Source organism: Pelophylax lessonae, assembly GCF_965119305.1.
Source record: "Pelophylax lessonae genome assembly, chromosome: 10".
NCBI lineage: Eukaryota > Metazoa > Chordata > Amphibia > Anura > Ranidae > Pelophylax > Pelophylax lessonae.
The window spans coordinates 92,032,090-92,059,145 of record NC_138777.1 but is presented as its reverse complement, the minus strand read 5'-3'; the positions used below and the strand labels follow the sequence as shown (position 1 = coordinate 92,059,145).

The 27,056-nt window shown below is 40.8% G+C and overlaps 1 protein-coding gene across 1 annotated transcript in view; it reads left to right on the top strand.

The window, feature by feature from the left end:
• Positions 1-6,181: 6,181 nt before the first annotated feature.
• NAALADL1 (N-acetylated alpha-linked acidic dipeptidase like 1) overlaps positions 6,182-27,056 on the top strand; it is a gene marked incomplete at its 5' end in the record, with an annotated part of 93,347 nt that continues 72,472 nt past the window's right edge. Inside the window, 2 exons of the mRNA XM_082270601.1 lie at positions 6,182-6,372; positions 25,162-25,334. Coding sequence (XP_082126727.1) covers positions 6,182-6,372; positions 25,162-25,334 — 364 coding nt within the window. The remainder of the gene's footprint in view (positions 6,373-25,161; positions 25,335-27,056) is intronic.

The window sequence follows — 27,056 nt, the reverse complement described above, 5'->3', positions numbered from 1 at the left end:
TATCCGACCCCTCCTGCTCCCAGGTATCACTGGATATTGTAGTTGGTTTTCCCAATGATGGCCGTGGCTCAGGTCCTCCTCCAGACTACATCTCCCAGAGTGCCACAGCCTAAGGTCAGTGACAAGATGCTACCGCCATCTTGTGGAAACAAAAGGTGTTCTGCAGCCAGTAACATAACCTTCTGTTACATGTACTTACAGTACATGGACATCCTTGTTAAAGAAACAAAAGCAGGTATATACACATTATAAAAAGAGCATTAATTAACGACATGGTACATCAGAGACTACACCGCCAGCATCACACTTAGATGAGCATTTAAGTCACCACCCTTAGCAGAGAAGCTGACATTTCAGTTTATTTCTAAAAACCTTTTACATTCCCTTTTATTAACAGTAATTTCTTGGCCAGAACAGGGCTCCTTCTTCTGCATATTTAGCACAAGGCCTGCTCCGTGTAGGATCTAGATGTCAAACAGCTCAGTCCTGCAGATTCCACCGGAAGTGTGTGTCTCTTTCAATGTAGTTACTGGAGCTAAACAAAACACTAAATTTACTCTTCACAACCGCCCTATGTCTCTGGACAGAGTTGTTGATGCTTCTGCTCTAATCAGTTTCAGTACAGCATACTATTTCTGGAGCTTGTAAAACTGCTTATGTAGCCAGGTGCTGACTAACTTACCGATGTTATCAGTGACATTTGGCAGCAACAGCTGCACTTAGCCTATTTCCCTCTAGTGCTCAGCCTGGGCCCTGTGTCATCATCTCCACAAGGCAGTGCAAGCAGAGACCATACATGAGAATGGAGAATTTTGGCACACTGGAGCCGGACCATTTCAGACTACAAATTCCAGCAGGCTGGGAGGAAGAACTTAATACTGGGAGAGGTGATATATAGCCTAGTGCGGGGAGGAGTCAGTCTCTTTGGACCATGGCCTTCAGCTACAAGCAGAGTCTCAGACAGTTGGAGGAACACGAGCCAGTATTTTGGCCTAGGCAGAGAGAGAGAGAGAGCATCCAGTGGGTGTGTGTGTGTGGATGCCTCCATACCTGCCAGCTTCCTGTTGGTTGGGGACAGTTTGGAGTTGCTCTCATTACCCTACGGCTTATTGCATCACAGTTCCGCAAAGCATGCGGTTGGGATCTGCCATCAGAACACAGATTATTTAGGAGCCTGCTTTAGGATTCGTCCCTTTCTTATGTGGTTAAGCCTGGTGTCATCCAGATTGATGAGTGGGCAGAGGCCCATCATCTTTACACCTTAAGAAACACTGCATGCAGACACCTTTACCCAAGCTCTTTGCACTTAATTTCTAACAAGGAGACACTTTGCATTTTCTACCTACAGTAAGGAGACCAACTATACAGAAATATCACTGGGTACTTGCTGAGCTAGCTGAAGAAACAGAGTATCTTTACCACAAGGACCACATCAAACCACCCCCCCCCCCTACCACCACACACTATCTGCACCCATTAAGGGGGGCTCTGTTCAACAGCTCTAGTGTCACCCTTTTGGTTGGTTTTATATTTGAGTTATAGATCCTATTGGGCCTGTGGCGTCAGGGGCTAAAGGGTGAAGTGTGATATAAAAGGTCACTCTCCTCCCTTTTTATACCTACAGTCATAGCCTCGCTCTCAGGTTTAAAGATTGCTTTTCTCTAATTTAATGTAATGTATTGCAGACCTGTTTATCTGTCTTAAGTGTAAAAGGTTTAATACTGTATATAATATTTGACTAAGCCATTACTTCTCTATCTGCTTAAAGAACTTTACAGCAAACACAAGCGGTTACTTTACAGTTTAGTGTCTGTGTGATTACGTTACTAATTTTGAAACATATCCGAACCCAGGGTGTCAGAGGTGTCGGGAGGCTTGCAGGGTCAGGGCAACCATTGGGGTCAGTCATCTCCTAGCTGCCCTCACGGGGGATGGTGCTACACATACAGTAAATTATAAGTGGAAGGAGGTGAATACTTTTTTCTTACAGCATATTCATATTACCCAATTAATTATTCCTAGCAAAATCCTGTTATGTATGTTATCTTTTAAAGCCCATAGAGTTGAATAGAGTAGGGAAATGTTAGGAGCACGACTTCTGTCAGGTGTTTATGGTCGTGTCTATACTATACCCTCATCCTTATATCTGTTTGACATAAAGACATGAAGGGAAACAGGACAGTAAGGGAGAAACATAACAGAGGTTTTATCCATTCTAATAAGATGTTTTTTTTTCCTTCTTCTTTTCGTTTTTTTCCTGAATGCAACCCTACTGGAGATGTTTTGCATAAAATCCTGTCCCTGTGTTTGCTTGTCCTCCTCACAGGAACATGGGAAGCATTAGACTCTAACAGAGGTTTTAACCCTCTTGTGAAATTTGCCCAGTGAAAAAATAGCCAAATTCACCCTAGTAAGCTCGACTTCTATTCCTAAAAAACTCTGGTAACCTACAGGTAAGATTATAATAAGCAAAACTAAAAACACAGCGCAAATAGGTGTTGAACGTAAATCAATAAATAATAATGATTCCTATAATCAAAATGACTACTAAAGTGCAAATGCTAGTGCAAATAAATGTGCATGTGCAAAAGGATAATGTGCAAAACCATACAATACCCCCCTAAATGGGTTGAGTATAGTGCATCAAGGGTAATTATAAAAAAAGTTTTCCAATCAATATGCAATCAGTGCAATATAACTCATTAAATACATTTAGAATTAAAAAGAGAGAGTCCAAATGAGTCCCAAAAAAGTGCTGCAGTGCCAAGAGAAAAGTGCAAAATCATGCTTTCATTCCAGTGCAGTGAATGGTGCCGATCCTCCCCCTTTGGGTATCCACTTACCGGACAAAGATGACCCTTAAGCCGTATAGCTAAAAAGGGTCAACAGAGCTTGTGTCCCAGTAAGGAACCCTTTGCAGCAATCCTTCAAATCGAGATGTCTGTACCTTCAGTGGCTCTCAATGCCCCGATGCATATATATGGAGAGAGGATGCTCACAATAGTGTAAATCCGTTTAAAATGCTTTATTCCTCACATCAAAATTAAAAACTCACATTTAGCAGCAAAACAGCAGGCAAATAGTACAAATATCGTGCGGCCCTTCCTTGTTGCGGCGTGTGCTTGGGAGAAGCTCCGTGGTTACGGCGTGCGTTCCACCCTGCCGGAAGTGACGTACCGCTCAGACGTAGACCGGAAATTGCGTCAACGCGTTTCGCCTCCTCTTGGGGCGTTATCACAGACGCAGACACAGTCTGTGATAATGCCCCAAGAGGAGGCGAAACACTATTGTGAGCATCCTCTCTCCATATATATGCATCGGGGCATTGAGAGCCACTGAAGGTACAGACATCTCGATTTGAAGGATTGCAGCAAAGGGTTCCTTACTGGGACACAAGCTCTGTTGACCCTTTTTTAGCTATACGGCTTAAGGGTAAGTGGATACCCAAAGGGGGAGGATCGGCACCATTCACTGCACTGGAATGAAAGCATGATTTTGCACTTTTCTCTTGGCACTGCAGCACTTTTTTGGGACTCATTTGGACTCTCTCTTTTTAATTCTAAATGTATTTAATGAGTTATATTGCACTGATTGCATATTGATTGGAAAACTTTTTTTATAATTACCCTTGATGCACTATACTCAACCCATTTAGGGGGGTATTGTATGGTTTTGCACATTATCCTTTTGCACATGCACATTTATTTGCACTAGCATTTGCACTTTAGTAGTCATTTTGATTATAGGAATCATTATTATTTATTGATTTACGTTCAACACCTATTTGCGCTGTGTTTTTGGTTTTGCATTTGGGAAATTTGGTTACTACCACAATTTGTGAACAGCTGCATTTTGGTTTATTATTAATTTGGTATATATAATAAGACCTACCTATAGGTACAGTGGATATCTCCTTAACTTGCACCATTTAGGGGATCTTCAATTGTGTAGCAACTGGTGACATCAGCAGCACAAGGGTGCACTGCACCCTTAATGGTTGAGTATGCCATCCATTGAGTGTGCTGTGCTGCAATCATGACTCCTGCGCGCATGCATCATTGCGGCTCGGCTATTCGAAGACCGAGTGAAGCAATATCCAAAGATGCCCCACGCCGTCTGCTACAGCAATTGCAGGTTAGAGGTTAGGGGAGCACCAGGCCCCCCTTTTTCATTGCACAGACAGTTTTTGAGCACTATAAAATTCCCATAACTGGCATGGTTTTAAGTGCCCAGAAATTTTTAGGGAAGAGGTTCCCCTTTAAAATTCACATATGGGTAGTGATTTCATGTGGTGTCTCCTGTGATGTCATTGACCATTATTGGACTTAGGCTAATGATGGACAGTAATGTCATATCATTGTTCATATCTGGACTAAGTCCAAATATGGGCAATAACATCATAGGGATCTCCATCCCTGGGCACATAAAACCCTGCCTAGCATGGGGAAATATGACAATGCTCAAAATGGAGTTTGAGCATTGAGGAGATGGGACTATGCTCCTCTTTCCTTTGATCTGCTATCACTGGATGTCTTTGGACATCGCTGGAACCTGCAAAAAGGTAAAAATGAGGTAAAAAGAATAATAAAGAAATGTTATTTGTTTGGTGTCTTTAAACGTTCTCTTACTGGCACAGGTAGACTGGTTGAGCCCCCCCAATGGGGTGCCAAAGAGTTCAGTGCCAGTCAGCATCTATCTAGAATGTTTTAGTTAGGTCCCTGTTTTATGGAGGAATCCCCAAAGCACCCTACCAATGCTGAGGGGCAGGTGGGCTGATATAAACTTAATGGGAGGGCTGCATGCTTGCCAATCCCTTGCTCTGGGGTTTCCAGCCTACATTCCTGGCGTGTGTGTTGGTTATCTAGCAGAGATGGGGATATGCTGTTTTGCTTTTTTGTTCTATTACATTTTTTTACAGTGAAAAGAAAAAGAATTGACAACGGAGGAGCTTGATCTTACCATCAGTTTCCATAAACAAAACAAATCAGCTCCAAAGAAAAGAACTTTAAGTGCACATTCCCCATTTTTAATAAGGGAACAGTTTGAATATTGTGAAAAATAATGAATGCTGGGCTAAGAACAAATCTACATTTAGGGCTGGTTTACACCTGAATTGCGATTCAGTGTGATTCTGTGCGGTGGATCACATCAAAAGTAGGTACTGCAGTAAAATGCGATCTAGTGCAGGCAAACACACTGCCATTGAGATCTGTGTTTGTGGTGTAATTTTGAATACATTAAAACCTGCAATAGATCGCACACCCATTGTGATATGAACATGGTGTGGGAAACGTGCACAGAACGCGGGGTTTCCTGCACAGTGTTCTGGTGTAAACGGGCCCTTACTAAGTGATAAAAGGGGTGAATAGTACAGTAAAGAACCTTCAAATTAAGGAAGCGTTATTGAACATGCCTTGTTTGATGACATTTTCACATGGGCCATACTTGTAAGATGTACCAATCTTGTTCAAAAATGGGTAAAACCATTATGGTAAATATTGAAAATGTGGAACAAACCAATATTGGTAAAACAAAAAAATTGATTGAATTTGGATGAATTTCTGGCAAAATTACTGATAAATGCACCCCTTTGTCTTTTTGTAAAACAGTATCTTTATTCTAACTTAATTATCTCCTTAGCTTTACACAGATATGTCATCAATTTTGTGAATAAATAACCAATTACAACCAATATGCGCTCTGGTTAAAGCGTAATCTCCTGGATCAAAGGTAGATATTCTTGCATTCACGTGACATTGACATGGTCTTGAAAATCCTAATTTAATTGTTATATAGCGGTATTTTTATAATCCCTTATAAAACAGATCACTCATTGGTACTGAACAATATTACATATGTTGTTAAGTGCTGCGCTTTGTAACCTCTATAGCATTTTATCAGGTTCAAAGCCATACCTAATAAAAATTAACAATGTCTTACAATAAATACTGTGATAACTGTATCCTATTCTACCAGACCTACTATGGGCCAATGGACTGACAAAAATGCTTTATAGCTCAGTTTTGATAATGTGTAACATACCTGTTATAGAAGGTGCTGAAGACCGAACTCCATAATCTAGAGGCGGGTCAGGACACAAGGTCACAGCGAGATTGTATAAAGTGTCCTCCTGAGCACTAAAGACGTTCTTTCCTTAGTTACCTCGCATCATCAAAGAACCATGAACCTGTGGAAGATCGTAGGGAGTATAGTCGGTGGAGCTGTAATACTGGCCATTGGATTACTCATTGGTCACTTTGGTATCTCAAAAACGTCATCCTCGGCCAAAGATCTTCCTCAGGATTTAGATGAAAACTTTATCAGAGAGTTTATGAAAGAAGTTGACAATAAAAAAATAGAAGATAATCTGAGGTGAGTGTAAAATTGTACATGAATGGAACGAGTCTCTCTTTAAAATTCAACCCTAGCAAAATATTTTTTTCTAGTAGAATGAGGAAAGTTTAGAATAGTGGTAAAAATGTTACTGCTGTCAAAATACCAAGGAAGGAAGTTTCCCTCACTTCCTTCCATGTGACAGGTGGCAGATTAAAGTGGAAGAGACATCACCTGTGGAAACAACTAAAATGTGACACAAAGGGGTTGATTTACTAAAGGAAAACAGACTGTGCACTTTGCAAAGTGCAGTTGCACTCTGTAAGAGCAGTTGCTCCAGAGCCTACTAAATTAGCAAAAAGCTCTGCTGACTTCCATCATCCAATCATGTGCAAGCAAAAATGCAGTTCTTTTTTTTTCCCTTGCACATGATTGGGTACTTTATCCAAAGTGAAGCTTTACCTTATTTACTAAGCTCTGCAGAAACCATTTGCCTTTAATAAATCAAGCCCAAATTCTGCTCATAGTGGATATAGTGGACACAGACAGTAATACAAAGTTTACAAATGTAAAGCTTCCCTATTCTATCCAAAATTGGTCGAAGCTGAGCTTTAAAGTATATGTTTTCCCAAACCTTTTTTCTTGGTCTTGAATAGAGTGAGAAAGGATTAGAACCCTTGTCAAGTTTTGACCACAATTCAGGACTTCAACAGAGAGATTTATGCTCATGTTCTTTCCTGGTTAGAACATTTTACCAGACAGAAAACGAAGAGTACTCTCCAACAGCAACACACACAAAAATAATGCTTTTCTTTAGTAGAGTATAGAAATCCAAGTACTTTAGTAGAGTGTAGAAATCCAATTACATTTCTGTCTGTGTCCCTGTTGCAGATTTTCCCTCACTTCCTGTCTGGCAATATCGTTGTCGGCAGGGCAGGTAAATCCCTTTCTACAGAAGCCTTGGGAAACAGAAAAAGTCCAACAGAAGTTTATAAAAACTAGAAAAAATATTTTTTGGCTTGACATAAACTTTGGAGTTTATTTATGAAAAAAAAAAACTGTCAGGAATAATCACTGTAATTTGCCTAGTATGTTTATTTCAATTATTTGTAAGCTCCATCTAGTAGGAACATAGTTACATAGTTACATAGTTACATAGTAGGTGAGGTTGAATAAAGACAATAGTCCATCCAGTTCAACCTGTGTAGGCATGTGTGGCTGTAATCATCTCCCATACCCCTGAATGTTCTGATCCTTGAGATGTAAGTCTAAGAGTCTTTTGAAAGCCACCATACTACCCGCAGAAACCACCTCTTGTGGTAGAGAATTCCACAATCTTGTTGCCCTAACAGTAAAGAACCCCCCGCGTTGCCTGAGGTTAAAACGCTTCTCCTCTAATCGCATTGTATGCCCTCGAGTCCTCATGCAATCCCTTCGAATGAACAGCTTTTTTTCTAAGCTGGGATCCCCATTAAGATATTTATAAATTGCTATCATGTCCCCCCTCAGACGTCTCTTCTCCAGGGAGAATAAATCGAGCGATTGTAGACGCTCTTCATAGTCAAGGTCCTCCAATCCCCTAATTAGTTTAGTTGCCCTTCTCTGGACTCTCTCCAGCTCCAACACATCCCTCCTGAGGACTGGCGACCAGAACTGGACGGAATACTCCAGATGCGGTCGGACCACGGTTTTATAAAGTGGAAGGATTATAGTCTTATCTCTGGAATGCATCCCTTTCTTTATGCATGCTAATATTCTGTTGGAACAATGCGGTATTTTCCTGATTGAGGGTTTTTTTGGGGGAAATACCACATTATGGCCTCCAAATGGAGCTAATGATAATTTATAAATCAACCTCTTAAAGCAGGGATCTCCAAACTACAGCCCCCCAGCTGTTGCAGAACTACATGTTCCATGAGGCATTGTAAAACTCTGAAATTCACAGACATGACTGGGCATGACTGGGAATTGTAGTTCCCAGGGGCGTAACTACAGGGGTTGCAGGGGTTGCAATTGCAACCTGGCCCAATGCTCCAGGGGGCCTCTGCGGCTTCCCTGTACACCTGTTTAGGAGGGTCGGCGGGGGTAGCATGTAGAGAAAATGCTGTCGTCCTTTTTCCTCCTGTAACTGCAGGAGGAAATTGGAGGAGATTGGTTCCTCTGTATGCTGCCCCGCCACTCCTATCCAGTTCACTTGTGTTCTGCTGTCTCTGAGCCCCTGTGTGTTCCCCTGGTCCCCCCCCCCCCCACTGTGCTCCCTCCCCTCTGCTGCCGGCTGCTGCAGGGGATGTGTCACAATAGAGAACCAGGAAGGGGTCGGTAAATTTGTAATTTACCAGCTCCTTCCTTTTCTGAATGGACAGAGTCATAGTCAGTGACATTGTAAAAAAATAAAATAAAATGATAAAAAATAATACAATTAAAAAAACAAAAAATAAAAACTACTGACACCAGTGGGTGAACTTCCAGGATCGCAAAGGTCACACTTGCGACCTGGCCCTGGCATTCCACCACCGTGGGGAGGCCCTGAGATGGCAGGAAGAGGGCCCACTGCAGAACTTGTGACAGGGTCCCACTGTGGGACCATAATAAAGGGCCCCGCAACGAGAGTAAAGGGCCCCAGGATCAGTGGGAAGAGCCCCAAGCTTGAAGGGAAGGGACCCGGCCAGGGGCCCGGGGGGCCCTTCATGGTTTCTTGCACCGGGGCCCTGAAGGTTCTAGTTACGCCTCTGGTAGTTCCTGAACAACTGGAGTGCCAAAGTTTGGAGACCCCTGTCTAAAAGGTTGCCAGGTCACTGCAGATCTCTTAGTGAGAAGGACAGATGTTAAAAAAATATCTGTCTAAAGCACATACACAGTGAAAGGATTTCCTTTTTCTGCAGAGAAAACAGTTGTTAAATGTTTAGAGGCATACTGTAAAAAAGCACACGGGGGGTGCAACGCCCAGTCCATTACAGAAGGTTTATTATAATAAAAACAAACAGCCAAATAAATATTCAGAAGGGTTGAAATTGTAAAAACGTTGTATAACAACAAATTACGATCCAATGTGGGTGTCACGTGGCGTGACCCAATATATAAAAAATACCATAACGTTGGCAAGCTCAGAGCTAGCTAGCTACGAGGGGGGCAGCATCAACAAAGCATGCCTGAAGGATGTCTTTCAACTATTACAGACGGTCCGCTGCATATTGAGACTCTATGGCAGAACTCTAAGTGCTGGAAGTAATTGTAAAACCTATTTCCAACCAGGTTGGAAGATCTTTGTGTACTATAACCATATCTGATCTTTTCAGTAGCTAAAGTAGAACTACAGCCAACATTTTTAGTTTTGGATTGTTTGCACTGGTGAAAAGTGTCATTGTAATAAGCAATTCAACTCAACAAAGGATTTAACCGTTTCTCATGCTCCCAAAAAAACTACAAAAAAAAAAAATACTGTGACTTGTATGGCCTTCCTAAGCTGGCTAATATACCAGCAAAAATTACTTTGAAAATGTTCTGTTTTTGTAACGTTTGTTGGATTTTCTAATGGTTAGTGGGGTAAAATTCGTTGTTGACTGTAGTGACATGACAATTCGAAGTAGCAGAATGGAAATTTTTTTTTGCACAAATGAATGTGCTTTTCGTTTCAGAAAAATCATACACATTGCAATAACACTCATATAACTGCTTGCCGACCACCTCCTGTAGGAGTTTCTGCTGGAGGTGCCTGGAGTCTGAGGGAACCCTACTTCATATCTTCTGAGACTAGTGTTCCAAATTAAAAGAGTTCTGGACAATAGTTGGGGTATCATTGGGGTATCTCTTGGAGGAAATCCAGAGGCTTCTAATAAGTGATATAAAAATGTATTGCTTAAGCATCTTCTCAATGCCGTGAAGGCTTGCATTCCTGAACTGTGGAAGAGCCCTAACTCACCCGAGAAGGCGCAATGGCCCGAATTTCAGAGATCCAGCAGATGTAGGATCTCACTGTGATACTTAAAGAACAGGAAGAGAAATGTTGGAAAATCTGGACTCCATACTTCCAGCGAGGGACCCGAGAGGAGGAGGATTAGGGCTGCTCTATGCAAAACCACTGCACAGAGCAGGTAAGTATGACACGTTTGCTGTTTTTAACCACTTGCCGACTGCGCACAGTATATTTACTGCGGCAGTCGGCCCCGGCCAGGCAGAGTGACGTAGATCTACGTCGCTCGCCTGTCACTCCTTCTAGAGCCAATAGCGGGCGAGCGCGCGCCCGCCGAGGCGCGCGCCCGCCTCGGCTCGTTCACGGAGGAGTGCGGGAGTGTGACTGGCGGACCCGATGTCCACCGCTCACACTACAATCGCCGGTACAGCGGGAGAAAGACAGAGCGGCTTATGTAAACAAGCCGCCTGTCTTTTCTCCCTGTGTAAAAATGAAGATCAGACGGTTCTACTATGTAGAACCGTTGATCTTTGTTTTTACACCAATAGCATTGTCCCACTACAGTTAGAAGCACGCCCCTAGGACACACTTAACCCCTCCCTGTCCAATACTGTTAACCCCTTCCCTGCCAGTGTCATTTTTGCAGTAACAGTGCATATATATAGCACTGATTACTGCAGTAATGTCACTGGTACCCCCAAAAGTGTCAAAAATGTCAGTCAAGGGTCCGATCTGTCCGCCACAATGTCGTAGTACCGCAAAAAAAATCGCAGATCGCCGCCATTACTCGTTAAAAAAAAAACACCAAAAATGACAAAAATCTTTCCCTTTGTTAGTAAACGCGATAACTTTTGCGCAAACCAATCAAAATACGCTTTTTGCGATTTTTTTTTACCAAACATAGGTAGCGTAAAACAAATTGGCTGAAAATGTTAAAAAATTTTGATTTTTACATTTTTTTGGGGGGGAATTTCATATAAAAAAAAGTGAAAAATATTGTTATTTTTGCAAAAATTACGCTCTTTTTTTGTTTATAGCGCGTGATCAAAAAATCGCACAGGTGATCGAATACAACCAAAAGAAAGCTCTGTTTGTGGGAAAAAAAGGACATGAAATTCGTTTAGGTACAGCGTCGCACGACCGCGCAATTGTCCGTTAAAGTCACGCAGTAAAAAGTCGCAAAAAAACGCCTGGTCTTTTAGCAGGAAAATCCTCCGGTGGTAAAGTGGTTAAACAAACTGGGTATAGACAGGTATAATGACAGATCTCCACACCAATACAAACAATGTTGATGTGGGGATCTCTCCTGCTGTGCTATAGTATTCTGACAGTGGGGACTACCCCCCCCCCCCCCCACTTCCCCACCAGAATACACTGATCAGCCTTTGCAACCATTGGCCAGCAAGCGCTGATGAAATACTGGTTTTCTAGCATGACCGTTCTAACAAAAGACCTCTGTTTCGGCCCCTGTGGTTACCGGGCTTTACTCTGAACTTTTTCAGAAATGTTTGCTGTCTAAAACATTGAAAAGGTAAGAACATTTTTAAAAACAAATGTAGGTAAGTTGTGCGAATAGGAACCCCTAACTAACATACAGTGGGGTTTTCTCAAATGTGACTGCAAAAGTACTTTAAAATTGTTAATGCAGAAGTAAACTTTTGCAGATAAGATAAAAAGATGATTTTGCTGAATGAGCAAGTTAAATAAGATAAGATAAGATTGGATAAGATAAGATAAAAAAGCAACAAATAAACAGACCTTACCAACACACTTCTATCGTATTTAATATTTAAAGAGAAAGTATAGAGTATTTTCAATGAACATGTACAGTATATTGAGCTATTGATGTAGTGTTGTAGTATTTTCTATGTGACTTTGATATTTTCCTTGCATGCTCTTCTTTAATTTTGTTATTGTACTATATATTAGTGTTAATAGTGTCTAAAACTATCAGCGCAATAATTGTGCAAAAATAATATGTGCAAATACGTGATACACCGTGTATAAGATGTCAGAACACGCTGACAATATCCGGCTGCAAACACAAATTGTGTTCCCACTTCACAAATCAATAATAAATAACCAAAAAGAGTGTTGCGCCAGATACCTTTTACCTACAGGTAAGCCTATAATAAGGCTTACCTGTAGGTAAAATTAATATCTCCTAAAACTGCAAGGTTTAGGTGATATTCGCCCTGCATGCGAAGTTTCAGCGGCGCATACGCTCTGAAGGTCCGGCCGGAAAGTGACTCCCACGTGCATGCGCGGGAGTGACGTCATCGCGGCTCCGGCCACTCCCAGCCCCGGAGCCGCCGAACCCGCCGCACCCAGTAGAGACGCCGAGGGAACATGACAGCTCCCTCAGGGGTGTCCAGGCGACCGTGTCGGGGCTTCGTTTTAAGGTAAGTATTTCATAATGAGCTAGTATGCGATGCATTCTAGCTCATTATGCCTTTGTTCTGCAGGTTTTTTTTTTTTTTTTTCAGTGAGGATACAACCGCTTTAAATTCATGGTATCAACACTGAAGTTAGAAAAAAGGGGACAGTCTATGCATGCTTTACGAATTAAATAAACCAAAATGAATAGTTTTTAAAACTGATATATATTGAATTAAGACAATAAGAAAAAAATCTAAATTTACTGTAAATGTATTTGATAAAGCAAATAAATATATACTATCCTAAAAAAAAAAAAAAAATCAAAAATATAAAAATAAAAACTTAGTTGCAAAACAATATAAATGCAAGAAAAGGAATGAAAGTCGCTATTCAAATTTGCTATAAAAAGCAGGCAAAGTTTATCGCATCATTAAACCCTGACTTTTTACATGCTTATTAAAATTTTTAATTATCATTCTAGTTGTAAACATTTTTCCTTTTATCAAAGTCCCCACCTTTAACATCCTTATGTATACAATCAAGGATAGTAAAACTGGCCCAATTGGTGTTACCTTTATGTCTTAACCTCTGAGGCCAGCATTTCTGGTAATCAGTTACTTTCAATTTCATATTTCAGTCCCATGTGCAGTATGTGATTCCTAATTCTTTAACAAAATTCTCTTCTGGTTTTCCCTACATAAAACCCATCACATTTACAAAGCACTATACATTGATCAGCCATAACATTAGGGTGGAAGCACCTACAATTGAGTAGGTTCCCTGTTTGCTGACAAAACAGCCCCTTTGCCACCAAAACAGCCATGACCCATCGAGGCTTGGACACCACTAGACCCCTGAAGCTATGCTGTGGTATCTGGCACCAAGCCACCAGTAGCAGATCCTTTAAGTCCTGTAAGATGCGAGATGGGGCCTTCATGGATCGGACCTGTTTTTCCAGTATATCCTGGAGCTGGAGAATTTGGTAGCCAAGCCAACACTTCAACCATTTTTGAACCATTTTTGCACTGTGGCAGGGCACAATATCCTGCCGAAAGAGGCCACTGCCATCAGGGAATACCTTTTTTTATGGAGGGGTGTACTAGGTCAGCAATAATGTTTAAATAGGTGGTACATGCCAAGTAACATCCACATGAATGGCAGGACCCAAGGTGTCCCAGCAGTACAATGCCCAAAACATCACACTGCATCTACTGGCTTGCCTTCTTCCCATACTTTATTCTGGTGCCCTCTCTTCCCCAGGTAAGCGATGCACACACTCATCCTCATGCCCATCCTCATTATGTAAACACACACACATCATAGGTTGAACTGAATGGACTGATGTCTTTTTTCAACCTCACTAACTATGTTACTATGATGTAAAAGAAAATGTGATTCATCAGACCAGGCCACCTTTTTCAATTGCTTGGTGGTCCAGTTTTAATGCTCACATGCCCATTGTAGGTACGTTTGGCTGTGGATATGGGTCAGCATTGGCACCCTGACCAGTCTGCAGCTACACTTCCCCATACACAAAACCTGCAATGGTTTCAACACATCAACCTCATGGGCAACATGTTTGCTTGCTGCCTAATATACTTTATACCACCAACTTTCAGATGCAATTGTTATGAGATAATCGTTATTCACTTATTCTGTCAGTGGTTTTGTTACTTTCATACCCTCATGTAAAGAAAATAAGGGTATGTTTTGTATATGAAGACAAAATAAGTACAAGAGTCTGTAGAATTTTGTAAAATTAAATACCAATCTTCCCCTTCAGGGAACTCCTGCTGCAAATATTTTGCTTCCCCAAAGGGTTTTTGTAGCTTTTTATGTACTTTCAGTAAAGCATAAAAAACAGGATTTATTAAATGTTGTACTTTAAGAAGCTCACGAGTCTCAAGTTAAATAAGTTCCTCCATCCTTGATAAATCAATTATGTCAAACATTTTTGAAAATTAACCAGCGTGTTAACTGATTACCAGCTGGTATTTTTGAGCAGAAATTTATGCTTTTTTGTCTTTTATCTTCATGCATCACTATCATATTGCCCCCTTTGTCTGATGGTTTAAAACCAAATCCAAGTTCTTTAAGGGAAATCAAAAGCCTTCTAATGCCTGGGACTTACGTTGACATGTTGCGGTCTAAGAATTGTGAGGTGACCAGTTTCTTACTTTCTGGTCGTTAAATTGGGAGCATGGGTCACAGAATGGGGATATGCAGTGTCTGTGACAATATCTTCATAAATTTTGTATATTGTCCTCCTGCCATAACTCTGTAAAGTCTCTAAGGTATTTGTATTTCTGGCATGTAAATTCTTACGTCAGAAATGTGGCCATAAAAGGGTTAATCAGTATACTTAAAATATACCATATATGTCCTTATTTATGGAAAATGTGTCAATATTTTTACTAGAGAAGGTTAAACCCTTTTGCAAGGCCTCAAGTTTATCCTGAATTAGAGGGATATCTGAGAGATTGATCATCTGTTATTCTTTCTCCTACATTCTTCTTGTTGGAGTTACAAATTGATCCATCCTATTCTGTGATGAGCCCCGATCCCTTATGGATTGTCAGGGTATTTGTGATAATAAATTATCAAAGACATGTATATTAATAGGGAAATGCAGTTTGACTTCACACCTACTCAGCATTTCAAGTGTTTACCAGTCTCAGAACTGAAAGAGCAAATGACTCCAGCGCTTGAGGGGTGGCCTTGCGGCTGGTATCCTGAAAATGCGATTCAGGTCAAATTGTAGTAAATTCAAGCTGTGCTGCCACTCTCAAAGGGTCGTGGTAACCCAAAGCAGATAATGGAAAAGAGAAATGGACAGAGGGCGCACCAGCCTAGCACATTATCTTTAAAACAATTTATTGTAATAGACATATATACACATTATACTCTGAGCTCTGATGAAGGGGAACACCCCGAAACGCGTAAGCGTTTTTTTTTAGGTCTACATCCTTCCACGGCCTGCGGCAGCTGAGGATGCCCAGTGGAGAACCCTGGTGGTCCCTCATTGCTTATTGCCCGTGTTTCATAATAGTTTTGTGATTATAATGTGTATATATGTCTATTACAATAAATTGTTTTAAAGATAATGCGCTAGGCTGGTGCGCCCTCTGTCCATTTCTCTTTTTCAGAACTGAAAGACCCTGAGGGATTGATTTTGAAGACTCTAAAGCATCTTATAAATTACAAAATTTTTAAAACACTGCTAAATTCCCCCATCAACATTGAATGCCTCTTACAGTGCTGTTATATTTTGCCGGCAGGGTGGCGGGAGCCTTCCAGGCTGGCAGAATACAATGTTTGCTGCTAGTAACTATAGCCACTGGCAGTAATCACATGAAGAGAAATCAGACAGCGTGGTTGTACCCATGTTTATCGATGGATTGACTTGGGTACAATCATCTTGCCCATACATGGATGGTCCCTGCTGAACCAGCTGAATTTTAGTCTATGTATGGTCGGCTTTAAAGGAGCCTATTGGTACTCCAAGCAAACCAAGACAACCCTCAATCTCTAGTAAACAATGAGTTCGATTTGCTTATCCAGCAACACCTTGAGAAGAAAAAATACCCTCATTATTGGATCTTATTCGAACATTGGTACAGAAAAGACAATTACAAATCTTCTTCTGTTTGCCATACACTAGCAGATGCAAACATCAACCAGTTTTATCAGTTGGGAAATCCAAATTTTATGCATCATTATATCTCAAGCCCAACAAGAAACAAAACTTTTTTGTATGCTTATCATATTGTCAGTTACACTGATTGTCTCAATCTACAAAACTACAGATCTAGTGATCGACTGATTATCGGCAATCGGTGGCCGATATGCACTTTCCCCGATATACGGGAATCGGCCTTTGGGTTTACCGATATTGCTGATATTTCAGGAAAGTGCTTGTACCGGAGTGATGCCTGCAGCTAGAGGCATCACCCCAGTACCGGCGTCCATAGCCGACGGTCGGCTGTCTTGTAATGACAACAGATGCGCCTAAGATGCCGCTCGGCTGTCATTCCAAGGAGCGAAAGGGGATGTCCCCCCCTCCCGCCTCCTTCCGCGGCTCCAGTCCCACCGGGAGAACCGGGCATGTTACCTGCAGGGCCGCCGAAGAGAAGACACCGCATTTGGCTCTGACCGGGTCTCCATTTTTTAAAATTTGGCGGCGCCGAGTACCTGGAAGTGATGTCATGACATGACATCACTTCCGGGTACTGGCGGCTCCAAATTAAAAAAACTTGGCGTTTTGAATGCTTTTAAGTGCAGAGGAGGGGTTTGGGGTCTTTTAGACCCCCAGATCCCTCCACCACAGTACCTGTAGACATTAAAAAAAAAAAATGTAATGTCCGAAAATATCGGCCAATACCGATATCCGATGACCAAATTATCGGTATCGGTATTGGCGTTAAAAAACAATATAGGTCGATCAATACACAGATCATCACACAGACACTCATCTGATCAACATCCTGACTCTTCATATCACGAATTCAAGACTCTCCATACCAGGTCAGAATCTTTTTTAAATGGCCATTGCAAATTCTTTGGGTGTGGTTCTATAATCCACCACAGCTATCTTCGCGTGGTAAAGTAGAAATGAATCCCTCCACTTTGAAATATAACTTCATTTCTGAATCTGACTGAATTTGAGCCTTCATGGTTTTGCTGTTAGCCTTCTGTTGTTAAATCATATTCAAAGGTATCATCTTCATTTAAGGAATTCAAGTAATTAAGTTGAGCTACATCAGTGTAACCAGCATTCTGCTGCAGAGAATTTTAGGGGATGAACTAATTGAGGTGGACCTTGTGTCTACCAGCATAGTCTAAATGACCTGTATTCCAAAATGGTGGTGACTATACCTACTGAATGAAAAACAGGGAATCCAATTACTCCTAAGCTCCTTGCTCCCAATATATAGGTGTACTTTTTACTGCTGAAGCCACGTGCTATTAATATAACTGTGATTTTGCGCATCTCAATAAAGCAGACATATATGATTGACATTTGATTTATTGTTACATAGTCCATACTACAGTGAACATTTTATTGTGCTAAAAGCTCTACATAGATTTAAAAGAACTCAGGAAATTAATCAAGTCAGTGTGGTTTATGTTTAACCAGTACATTTTATGCCAATTACAGTAAGTTGGCACGTTGCAAGGCTGGAGACACTGTTCTATTGATTAAATAAATAGTTGGCATTGCTGTGTTGATTAATAGTTTAGACTTCCTGACAGGATCCTGTTGGTATTATTTCTACATTGGGAGTCAGTGCTGTTTAAACCTAACAAATGCGTGTTCAATCAAGGTGTGTGACCCTTTTGTGGAGGTGGGTTTCCCTTCCAAGTCTTGGGAGGACCAAACAGGCCCAGATCCATCTGAAATTGGATTGCCACATTTTGTCCTTTCTCCCACTCTTGTTTCATGCCACGGAATGTAAAGCACTTTTTGGAAGAATGATCAGCTAATTACATTATGGGTAGGTTGGACCAAGCTCTTGTTTTTCATTTGATAAATTGTATAAGGAGATTGATATTAAGGAATAAACTCTGTCATTTATTTTGAGCTTTTAGGCAGGAGACGTAAAAACTGATCCAGATGGAGAGTATAGCAGCTTGTTAACTATACATTGAAATGCGATCTAATGACAGAATTTTAGACTGACTAATTTATTTAGCGTGCATTGACCTGATTCATTAATTGTTATTCTGTATGGTGCCAAATACAGCATATAAAGCTATTTTCTACATGATTTTACTATGCATGATATAATAGATCTTTAGATGCTCTCTTAGCTAACAAGGGTTTGATGGGCTGATGGACAATGCAAAAAGCAGTGAACTTATAAGATACCCAACTTTTAATGGATCAATCATTTATATAGGTTTTACTACAGGGGGCTTATGTAAAGTCTGAGTCCATTTTGCATATTTCGGGCCAAGGCTGTATTTCTTAATTAACCATCATTCTGCTAAATTAAAAGCCTTTGCAGTATCGTTAAGAGGCCAACAACCGTTGCTCCTTTTTGATCATGAGAAGCATGAAAATTCCCACTGAAAAGCAAGACCATTGATACTAACCTCTCCAACAGGTGGCAAGCGCTGTTGCCATAGTAATTACAATAGCGTGTCCACACAAATGCATATTTTATTTCTTTTTATTTACTTCAGGTACTTATATAGCGCTGTCAATTTACGCAGCGCTTTACATATACATTGCACATTCACATCACATATTGACTACATTGAAAAAAATAATAGGGAAGGCTGGCCCCCAGCGCTTGTTGCTAGATGACAAATCTAACAGATGCCTATTAAGTACTGAAAGTACAAACACATGAGCAGAAGTAGTGAGTTTGAGCCTGTCCCGTGCATGTGCAGTGGTATCAGCATCAATCACTTGGCAACACTGGCAACAGACTCTGCAGTCCTGGTATGCAAATAAGGACATGACTGGGTTACGTCACATATCTCAAAGTGCATGGAAACTAGGGGAAAAAAGGATGAATGAATACCAGTGCAGAAAACAAATGACAATGTAAATAAACATGAATGACTGGCTTTATATTTATAAGATGGAAATTTTAAGGAAACCCAAAACTGCACAAAATATAGATAGTACAAAAAAAAACAGTAGGTAACAAAATAAAGGGCATAAGGTATAAGTAGAAGCACATCTTGTTTATTCAAGGAAACAAGTCAAAGAAAGGTTAGTGTTAAGACCCTTAGGGTGTACTATGTCAAGGGTATAAATCCAAAATGCTTCCCTTACACAGCAGCTGCCATAATCTGTCCACACCAATAGGTGATCTGTTCAGTAACTATCCCTCTTAATGAATTTGTTTGATGTTTCATCTCACTGAAATGTACAGCCACAGGTTTGTTATGGTATTCCACATTCAGTGCTATATTCCCCATTCAGGGCTTTAACCAGTGCCACCTTTGTATCACTCTTGTGTTCCTGAAAGCACCTCCTAAACGGACCATTTGTCTTGCCCACATACACAAGAGTGCAAGGGCATTTGAGGATTTATACATAAAATTTAAATAACCCTGCAATCTTTCTTGCTGCCATTATGTGGATGTAAACAAAATGCACTACTACATTCCACACATTAAATTTATGGCATCTGAAGCAACCCATCTTGTGTGATAACCTCAGTGTTTTTTTTTTTTAATTTAATTCTGGGGTCTGCCTGTACCAGAAGATCATGTACATTTCTTTTCCACTGATAAACCCATAGTGGTGCATTTTTTTACCTTGGGGACAACGTTTTGTCTGCCTGCAGTACATTGAGATTGCGAACTGTGGCTTTGAATACAACACTAGTCTTTCTTTTTTCTTTTTTCTGCTGCCATGGGTTACAATCCTATTGTAAAGAAAGGGCTGCCTTTTTGCAACAAATAATGGTAAAATATTAAATAGTGCAAAATGTTAATATGTTAAATACTGGTCCATGCCGGAAGCGCTGATGAAGAAGAAGAAGAGCAGGGAATTTCAAATTCTCAGACTACTGGAGTGGCTGACAGCTAAACAACCCAGGAGGTAAGTAGAGCGGAAACTGGGGGGAAGGGGACTTTGTCCGATGTTAGTTCACCTTTTTTATTTAAGGTAAATTTACCCTTTGAAGATATAAATTGAGGATGGTAGAGGAGGTTGCATGTCATGGGGTTGATTTACTAAAGGCTGTTCACTTAAAGTGATTGTAAAGTCTCGTTTTAGTTCTATAAAAATAACAAACATGTCATACTTACCTCCTCTGTGGAATGTTTTTTCACAGGGCAGCCCAGATCCTCCTCTTCTCGGGTCCCTGGCTGGAGCTCCTGGCCCCTCCCTCCCATTGAGTGCCCCCACAGTAAGCAGCTTGCTATGGAGGGCACCCGAGCCAAGCCGCTGCTCTGTGCCCCCCATGCGGAGTGCGGTTCCGCCCATCCCCGCTCTCTTCTCATTGGCTAACTGAGTTTAATTGACAGCAGCAAGAGCCAATAGCGCAGCGGGAGACAATCAGGAGGGAGAGTCCCAGACGGCCGAGGCACTCATGGTGATATCGCTGGATCTAGTTGGGGCACAGGTAAGTATTGGGAGGGCTGAGGGGAGCTGCTGCATTAAGATATAAAACCTTCTGCCTTTACAACCACTTTAAGTGAATTTTTTATTTGCAAGGACATTTTCCTTTAGCTTAACCACTTAAGCCCCAGCCCTATTTCGGACACTTTTTGTTTACAAGTTAAAATTAGTATTTTTTCCTAGAAAACTACTTAGAACCCCCAAACATTATGTATATTTTTTTAGTAAAGACTCTGGAGAATAAAATGTCGGTCATTGCAAAATTTTTTGTCACGCGGTATTTGCGCAGCGGTCTTTAAAACGCCATTTTTTTGGAAAAAAATTGAAAAATCACATATTTTACTGCATTTAAAAAATACTAAACAGTAAAGTTAGCCCATTTTTTTTGTATATTGTGAAAGATGATGTCACGCCGTGTAAATAGATACCCAACATGTTACGGTTTAAAATTGCGCCCCCCCCGTGGGATGGCGAAAAACTACGGTCAATAGAGATCTCAATCTGCGACGCTTTAAATTTATTTAACGGTTACCAGTTTAGAGGTAGAGTGTAGCTCTTTTTTTTAAATTATTGCGCACGCTCTGGCGATCGCGGCGATACCTCACATGTGGGGTTTGAACAGCGATTTTATTCGCGGCTCGACTTGCGTATACGTTTTTTTTTGTGCGCGAGCTAACGGTGACGGGGGCGGCGGAATTTTTTTTTTTTCCTATTTATTTTTTATTTTTTTTAAACTTTACAAACTTTAAAAAAAAAAAATCTGATCACTTTTATTGCTGTCACAAGCAATGTAAACATCCCTTGTGACACCAATATGTGTGACAGGTACACTTTATGGAGGGATCGAGGGTCTAAAAGACCCTAGACCCCTCCACTACACTTCCCTGTATGCAAAACGCCGAAAAAACTGCATTTTTGCATACAGCCGTTTTTTAAATTTGCCGCCTTTTGCAGCACAGTAACCCGGAAGTGACGTCATGGACGCCGCCTCCGGGTTACGTCATCGGAGCCCCGATCAATGCCGTTTCCGGCATTCATCGGGACTCCATCCAGCCGGCGGACGTGCCGGCTGGGTGCTCGGGGGTTCCCGGTGGGACGGGAGCCCCGGGCAAAGCCACGGAAGGCGGCGGGAGGGGGCGGGGACGTCCCCTCCCGCCCCCCTGGGTAACGATCGAGCGGCTCCCGAGCCGCATCGGTCGTTATCGATGGAAAGCCGACCGTCGGCTTCAAACCACGGTACCGGGATGATGCCTCTAACTAGAGGCATCATCCCGGTATAAACCCGCAAAGTGTACCGACGTATCAGTACGTTGATATGCAGTAAGTGGTTAATAAATGAGTTGGAGCTTTGATGACTTCCATCATCCAATCATGTGCAAGTAAAAATAATGTTTTAATAAATTTCAGTGCTTGTGCTGGGTATTCCTTGTGAAGTGAAAAATTCTCAACATGCTCTTCAGTAAATAAACCGCCATGGACAGGTCAAAAATACTCTTTAAGCCGAAGTTTTAGTCTACATTGACTTAGCTCTAGGTTTCAATCCAGAGGAGAACTATCTCTGGCTATCTGAAGAAAATAGCATGGGCTCCATTCACTATTTACACTTTGGTTTAAAAAAAACATTAAATTTTTGAATTTTAAATCTCAAAGACATCTATTTGTGTAAAACTGTTTTTTTTTTTTTAGTGTGACAGAAAATGAAGGCCCCTTTCACATTTTTACGACCTGAAAGTCACGCTACTTTGACGCGACTTTACCGTGTGACTTTGATGTGACTTCAACGTGACTTGAAGCAATGCCTGTGTAATCTTGAGGTCTATGAACCTCAAATCCCATCAAAGTTGGACCAAAGTAGTGCAGGGACTACTTTGAAGTTGAACGGTACTCAGTGGAACTCATGGGGTATGACTTGTCATGCGACTTTGCAGTCTCAAAGCGCAGGACAAGTCACAAAAGTGTGATAGGGACCTTAGAGAACACTGGCACATGTATTGATAACACCAATATTGCAGCCATCCCTAATAAGACAAAGGGCAATACCTTTGTCTTTATACAGTAGATTAAGCACTTATTTTATTAGAGAAAACTGCTAAAAAGAATAAAGTGACAGGACATATATTAAAATGTATTACCACTTTTGCAGACAAATTAGGAGAACACCTACTTCATATTTGTCACATCTTCTCATTCATATAGCATAACTTCAGTTCAGAAATTTCTGTTTACATTTATTTGCTTTTTTTCCTTTGCTATGCAGAGGGGTCTGAGGAGTTAAAATAGTATTCCAACTTAATACTAACTAGTCTTAAAAATGTTCCCTCCCCCTGCAGTTACCTATCCTGCCCACCATGTGTAAAAAAGATGTGTATACTTACCTATTTTAAGTTCTCTTCAATCCAGCCACGCTGTCCACTGTGTCATTGATTGGTGGCTGCAGGGGAGAGGCGGGAGTGGTTGAGAATTGCTGGGAATTCCAGGAGCTGTGATTTTACCCATAGGCTCCCATGTCCCAGCTGTTGTCACTGCTACCTGCAGCAGCAGCTGACTGACACAAGGGAGCCACAGCTATGGTTGACGTGACCAGAGGAGCTCGGACTACACAAGTTAGACCGACCGTATAGGTAGTAGTGAAGGGGAGGGAACTTTTTAAAGCATAGTGTTAGGCTGGAATTCTGCATACTATAATGACGTCACTGCAATTCTCCACCTGACGTTCATTTCATTCTAAGGAACATCTTCCTGGGGCAATGTCTTCTTAATAGCAGTGACGTCATCACGCCGCCCAGAGTATTGGCGGTGTGATTTAAAATGCTCTTATTGCCATCTGCTTGTGAGTAGTTTTAATTGGTTTTATAATAAATTGATTTACACAGTACTTCACTATGGGATTTATCTTTTCCTTGGTATGTACTGTTGGTGGTGAGAGTGGATCTAGTGAATAAATATGAGATCATCCTGTGGCATACTACCTCTATGAGAGCGATCTAAGGCACTGAGGGTTGAGAAGCTAAAGAGATTGAAGCCATCCATCCCTTAGGGATCTTGTGTCATTTAAATGTGGTTTTAGACCTCATATAATGTGAGGCATAAATATCTGGTAAGCGGCCTCTTTTTCTCACCTGACGGCTGATGCACTTTGGATTTATCAAGAATTTTCTTTCACAGTGGACTTTTTTTCAGTTAACACGTGGACTTTATTTATTTGTTAAATTAATAATTTAACCTTTTTATGTGACAGTGCAACACTTATCTTTTATGAGTTTTCTGGTTATTTGTGTGCAATATCAGTGAGGGCTGCTGTCATCACTGCACATTATTATATATCTAAAATTTGTATATATTTTTTTACACGTACAGTATTGATGTGCTTGGGGTATACTAAGCACAGGGTACATACTGTATATGTATTTATATATATATATATGTATGTGTGTGTATATATATATATATATGTATATGTATGTATATATGTAAATATTACTATATATCTATAGTTATATATCTATCTATATATACTGTAGATATATATATATATATATATATATATATATATATATTAGTGATCGACCGATATCGGTTTTTCATTGCCGATACCGATATTTTGGCCATTGAATATTGGTATCGGCCGATGTTGGCCGATATTTTCGTAAATTTAAAATAAAAATTATTATTATTTTTTTTTTTTTATCACTTGACAGGTACTCTTGTACCTCTAGCTGCAGGCATCTCTCCGGTACAACATTTTCCCAAAATATCGGCAATATCGATCACCTTGGTGGCCGATTCCAATATATCAGGGAAAGTGCATATCGGCCCTCGATATATCAGCTTTGTTGATAATCGGTCGATCACTAATATATATAAATAAACCACGGTTTTAAAGTTTGACTGTAGTACTGTAGTACTTAAAAGCTCTTATTTGCTAGGATGGTAGATGATGTTGGCGTAATACAGTACATTTTTGAAGGTCTTTCTTGCTTAAGGGTCCTTTCACACGGCCGCTCCGTGTGTCCGCAAATCATCCTATTTTTTTGCGGATGATTTGCGGACATAATGTAAGTGAATGGCACTGCGGATGTCAGCGGAATACCATCCGCTGACATCCGATTTTCCTCCTTTCAGTTCTGTTCTGTTTTTTCGAATGGAACAGAACCCTATTTTTTCATCCGTGTAAAAAACGGAAAGGTAGGAAAATCGGATGTCAGCGGTGTCATCCGCTGACATCCGCAGTGCCATATACTTACATTATGTCCGCATATCATCCGCAAACGGATGGGATGATATGCGGGCACACGGAGCGGATGACAGAAATGTCATCCGCTCCGTGGAAAAAAAAAAAAAAAAGTCCCGCAGCGGACCTTTCACATGGAGCGGCCGTGTGAAAGAAGCCTTAGTGTTCCTCATTCTGTTTCTTGCTGTGTCTATAAATAATATTAACCCCCAATCTCTCCAACAGGAAACTCAGTGCAAAGCCCCACATGGCCACAACGGCAGGAGATGAAGAATTAGTGAATTACATACTCGGTCGCTGGAAAAACAGTGAATCTGGTCTTGATGATGCTAAGGAAGAAAGATATGATGTATATTTATCCTTTCCTAATGCAGAAAGGCCAAACAGTGTGCAGATAAGTAAGTGATCTCTGACATCATTATGTTAGTAATCACAGTAACATTGATTTACTTAATGAAAGTGATTAGAGCAAATATTTAAAACAGTCACCACTAAAAAATAAGTACTATTTAAATGTAAAATTGTGTTTGCTACATCAATCATTTGTTGCATAATCTGTAATATCAACCGAGCGAGAGCAGACATAGCAGGATACCACAAGATTATTTTGCTCATTTGATGGTCATATTCATTGTGCTGTAGATTTATATTAATGAAATCATTTTTGTTATTTTTATTATTTGTAATTTAACATTGCTTGTAAATAACCTACTTATCAGGCCATTACAGATATCAAAGAAAGAGAAACATTTTTTGTCATGGTCATGGTATCTTTATTTCTTGATGTATCTTAAGGTAGCATACAAGATTCCAACCGTAAGTTTTCTTTTGTAAATAAAGTGATTGTAAACCCTCACCTTGTAAAGCACACCATTCAGTTTATAAAAGAGCTGGTTCTGGCCAGCTCAGTAGATTGCTTTAAAAAAAGGTCTGGATTCTTTCCTAAATGTACATAATATAACTGGATACTAACATTTATAGGTAAAGTTGATACAGGGAACATCTGATTGCCTCTCGGGGGATCAGGAAGGATTTTTTCCCCTGCTGTAGCAAATTGGATCATGCTTTGTTGGGGTTTTTCGGATTCCTCTGGCTCGACTGTGGATATAGAATTGTGTATTTGGGATTGTATGATTTTTTTTTTTTTTTGCTCTTTTATTGGTTGAACTAGATTAACTTTTTTTCAATCTGACTAACTATGTAGTGTGTAGGGAGGAGCCTGCTGGGGTATATGATACTTTGCTTTTTGTTGTAATATGGTTTGGTATGGGTTAAAGTTGTGCAACACATCTGTATGCTTCCCAGGGGGTTTAGAAAGGGTTTAAGGCAGGAAGAAACACTGCAGAATGTAGTCTACTCTGAACACGTAGTCTCCCTTTTAGGGGTACCCAGTTGAGGTACTGGAAGCGGACTCATCTAAAATAGACTCTCACTAAATGGACTCTGATGGTATATTAGGGTTCAAGTGGGCAATTTCAAGGAACTCTAAGAGCCTGTTATATGTGACTGTAAACTTTTAGTAAAGTTCTAGTTTTGTTAAAAGAGAATACCTGGTTTGAAGTTCCTGGGAAAAGGGATGCATGCAAGGCGTATAAAACCACTGGGCTTGTAACAAGGGACAAAGAGAAATTTGAGAGAAAATGCTTCCAAGGATTAATAGGTGGTGAAGCTGAGAAGTGAAAGACTATATTACCATTGCCATGAGTAACCAGGGGAGTGTTAGGTGCTATAGCTTCCAGCCAGCTGGAGAATAGTGTGGCTTGGAAGAGATGATGGTGTGCCCTGGTATTGAGGGGGTTTCTGATCTGGGCCCCCTCCCTTTTGATCAGTGCCCCATGCAAGAGACCAATATCATGGCACAGAGCCCCTATGGATCTAGCCTGTATGTCACTGGAAAAAAGTAGAGTGAGAATCCTCTGAGGTACAGAAGGTCAAACACAAGTAGAGAGTTTGTGCTTAGTAAAGTGAAAAGTCTCAGATGTTTCATGGAGTGTGACATGGAAGCTGCACTTGCAGAGCAGGATATAGGCTCTGTGGTATCCCCTTGAAAGTGCTGCACCATGTAGAAGGAGTTTAGTACAATGTACACAATGTAGAAGGAGTTTAGTACAGTGTACACC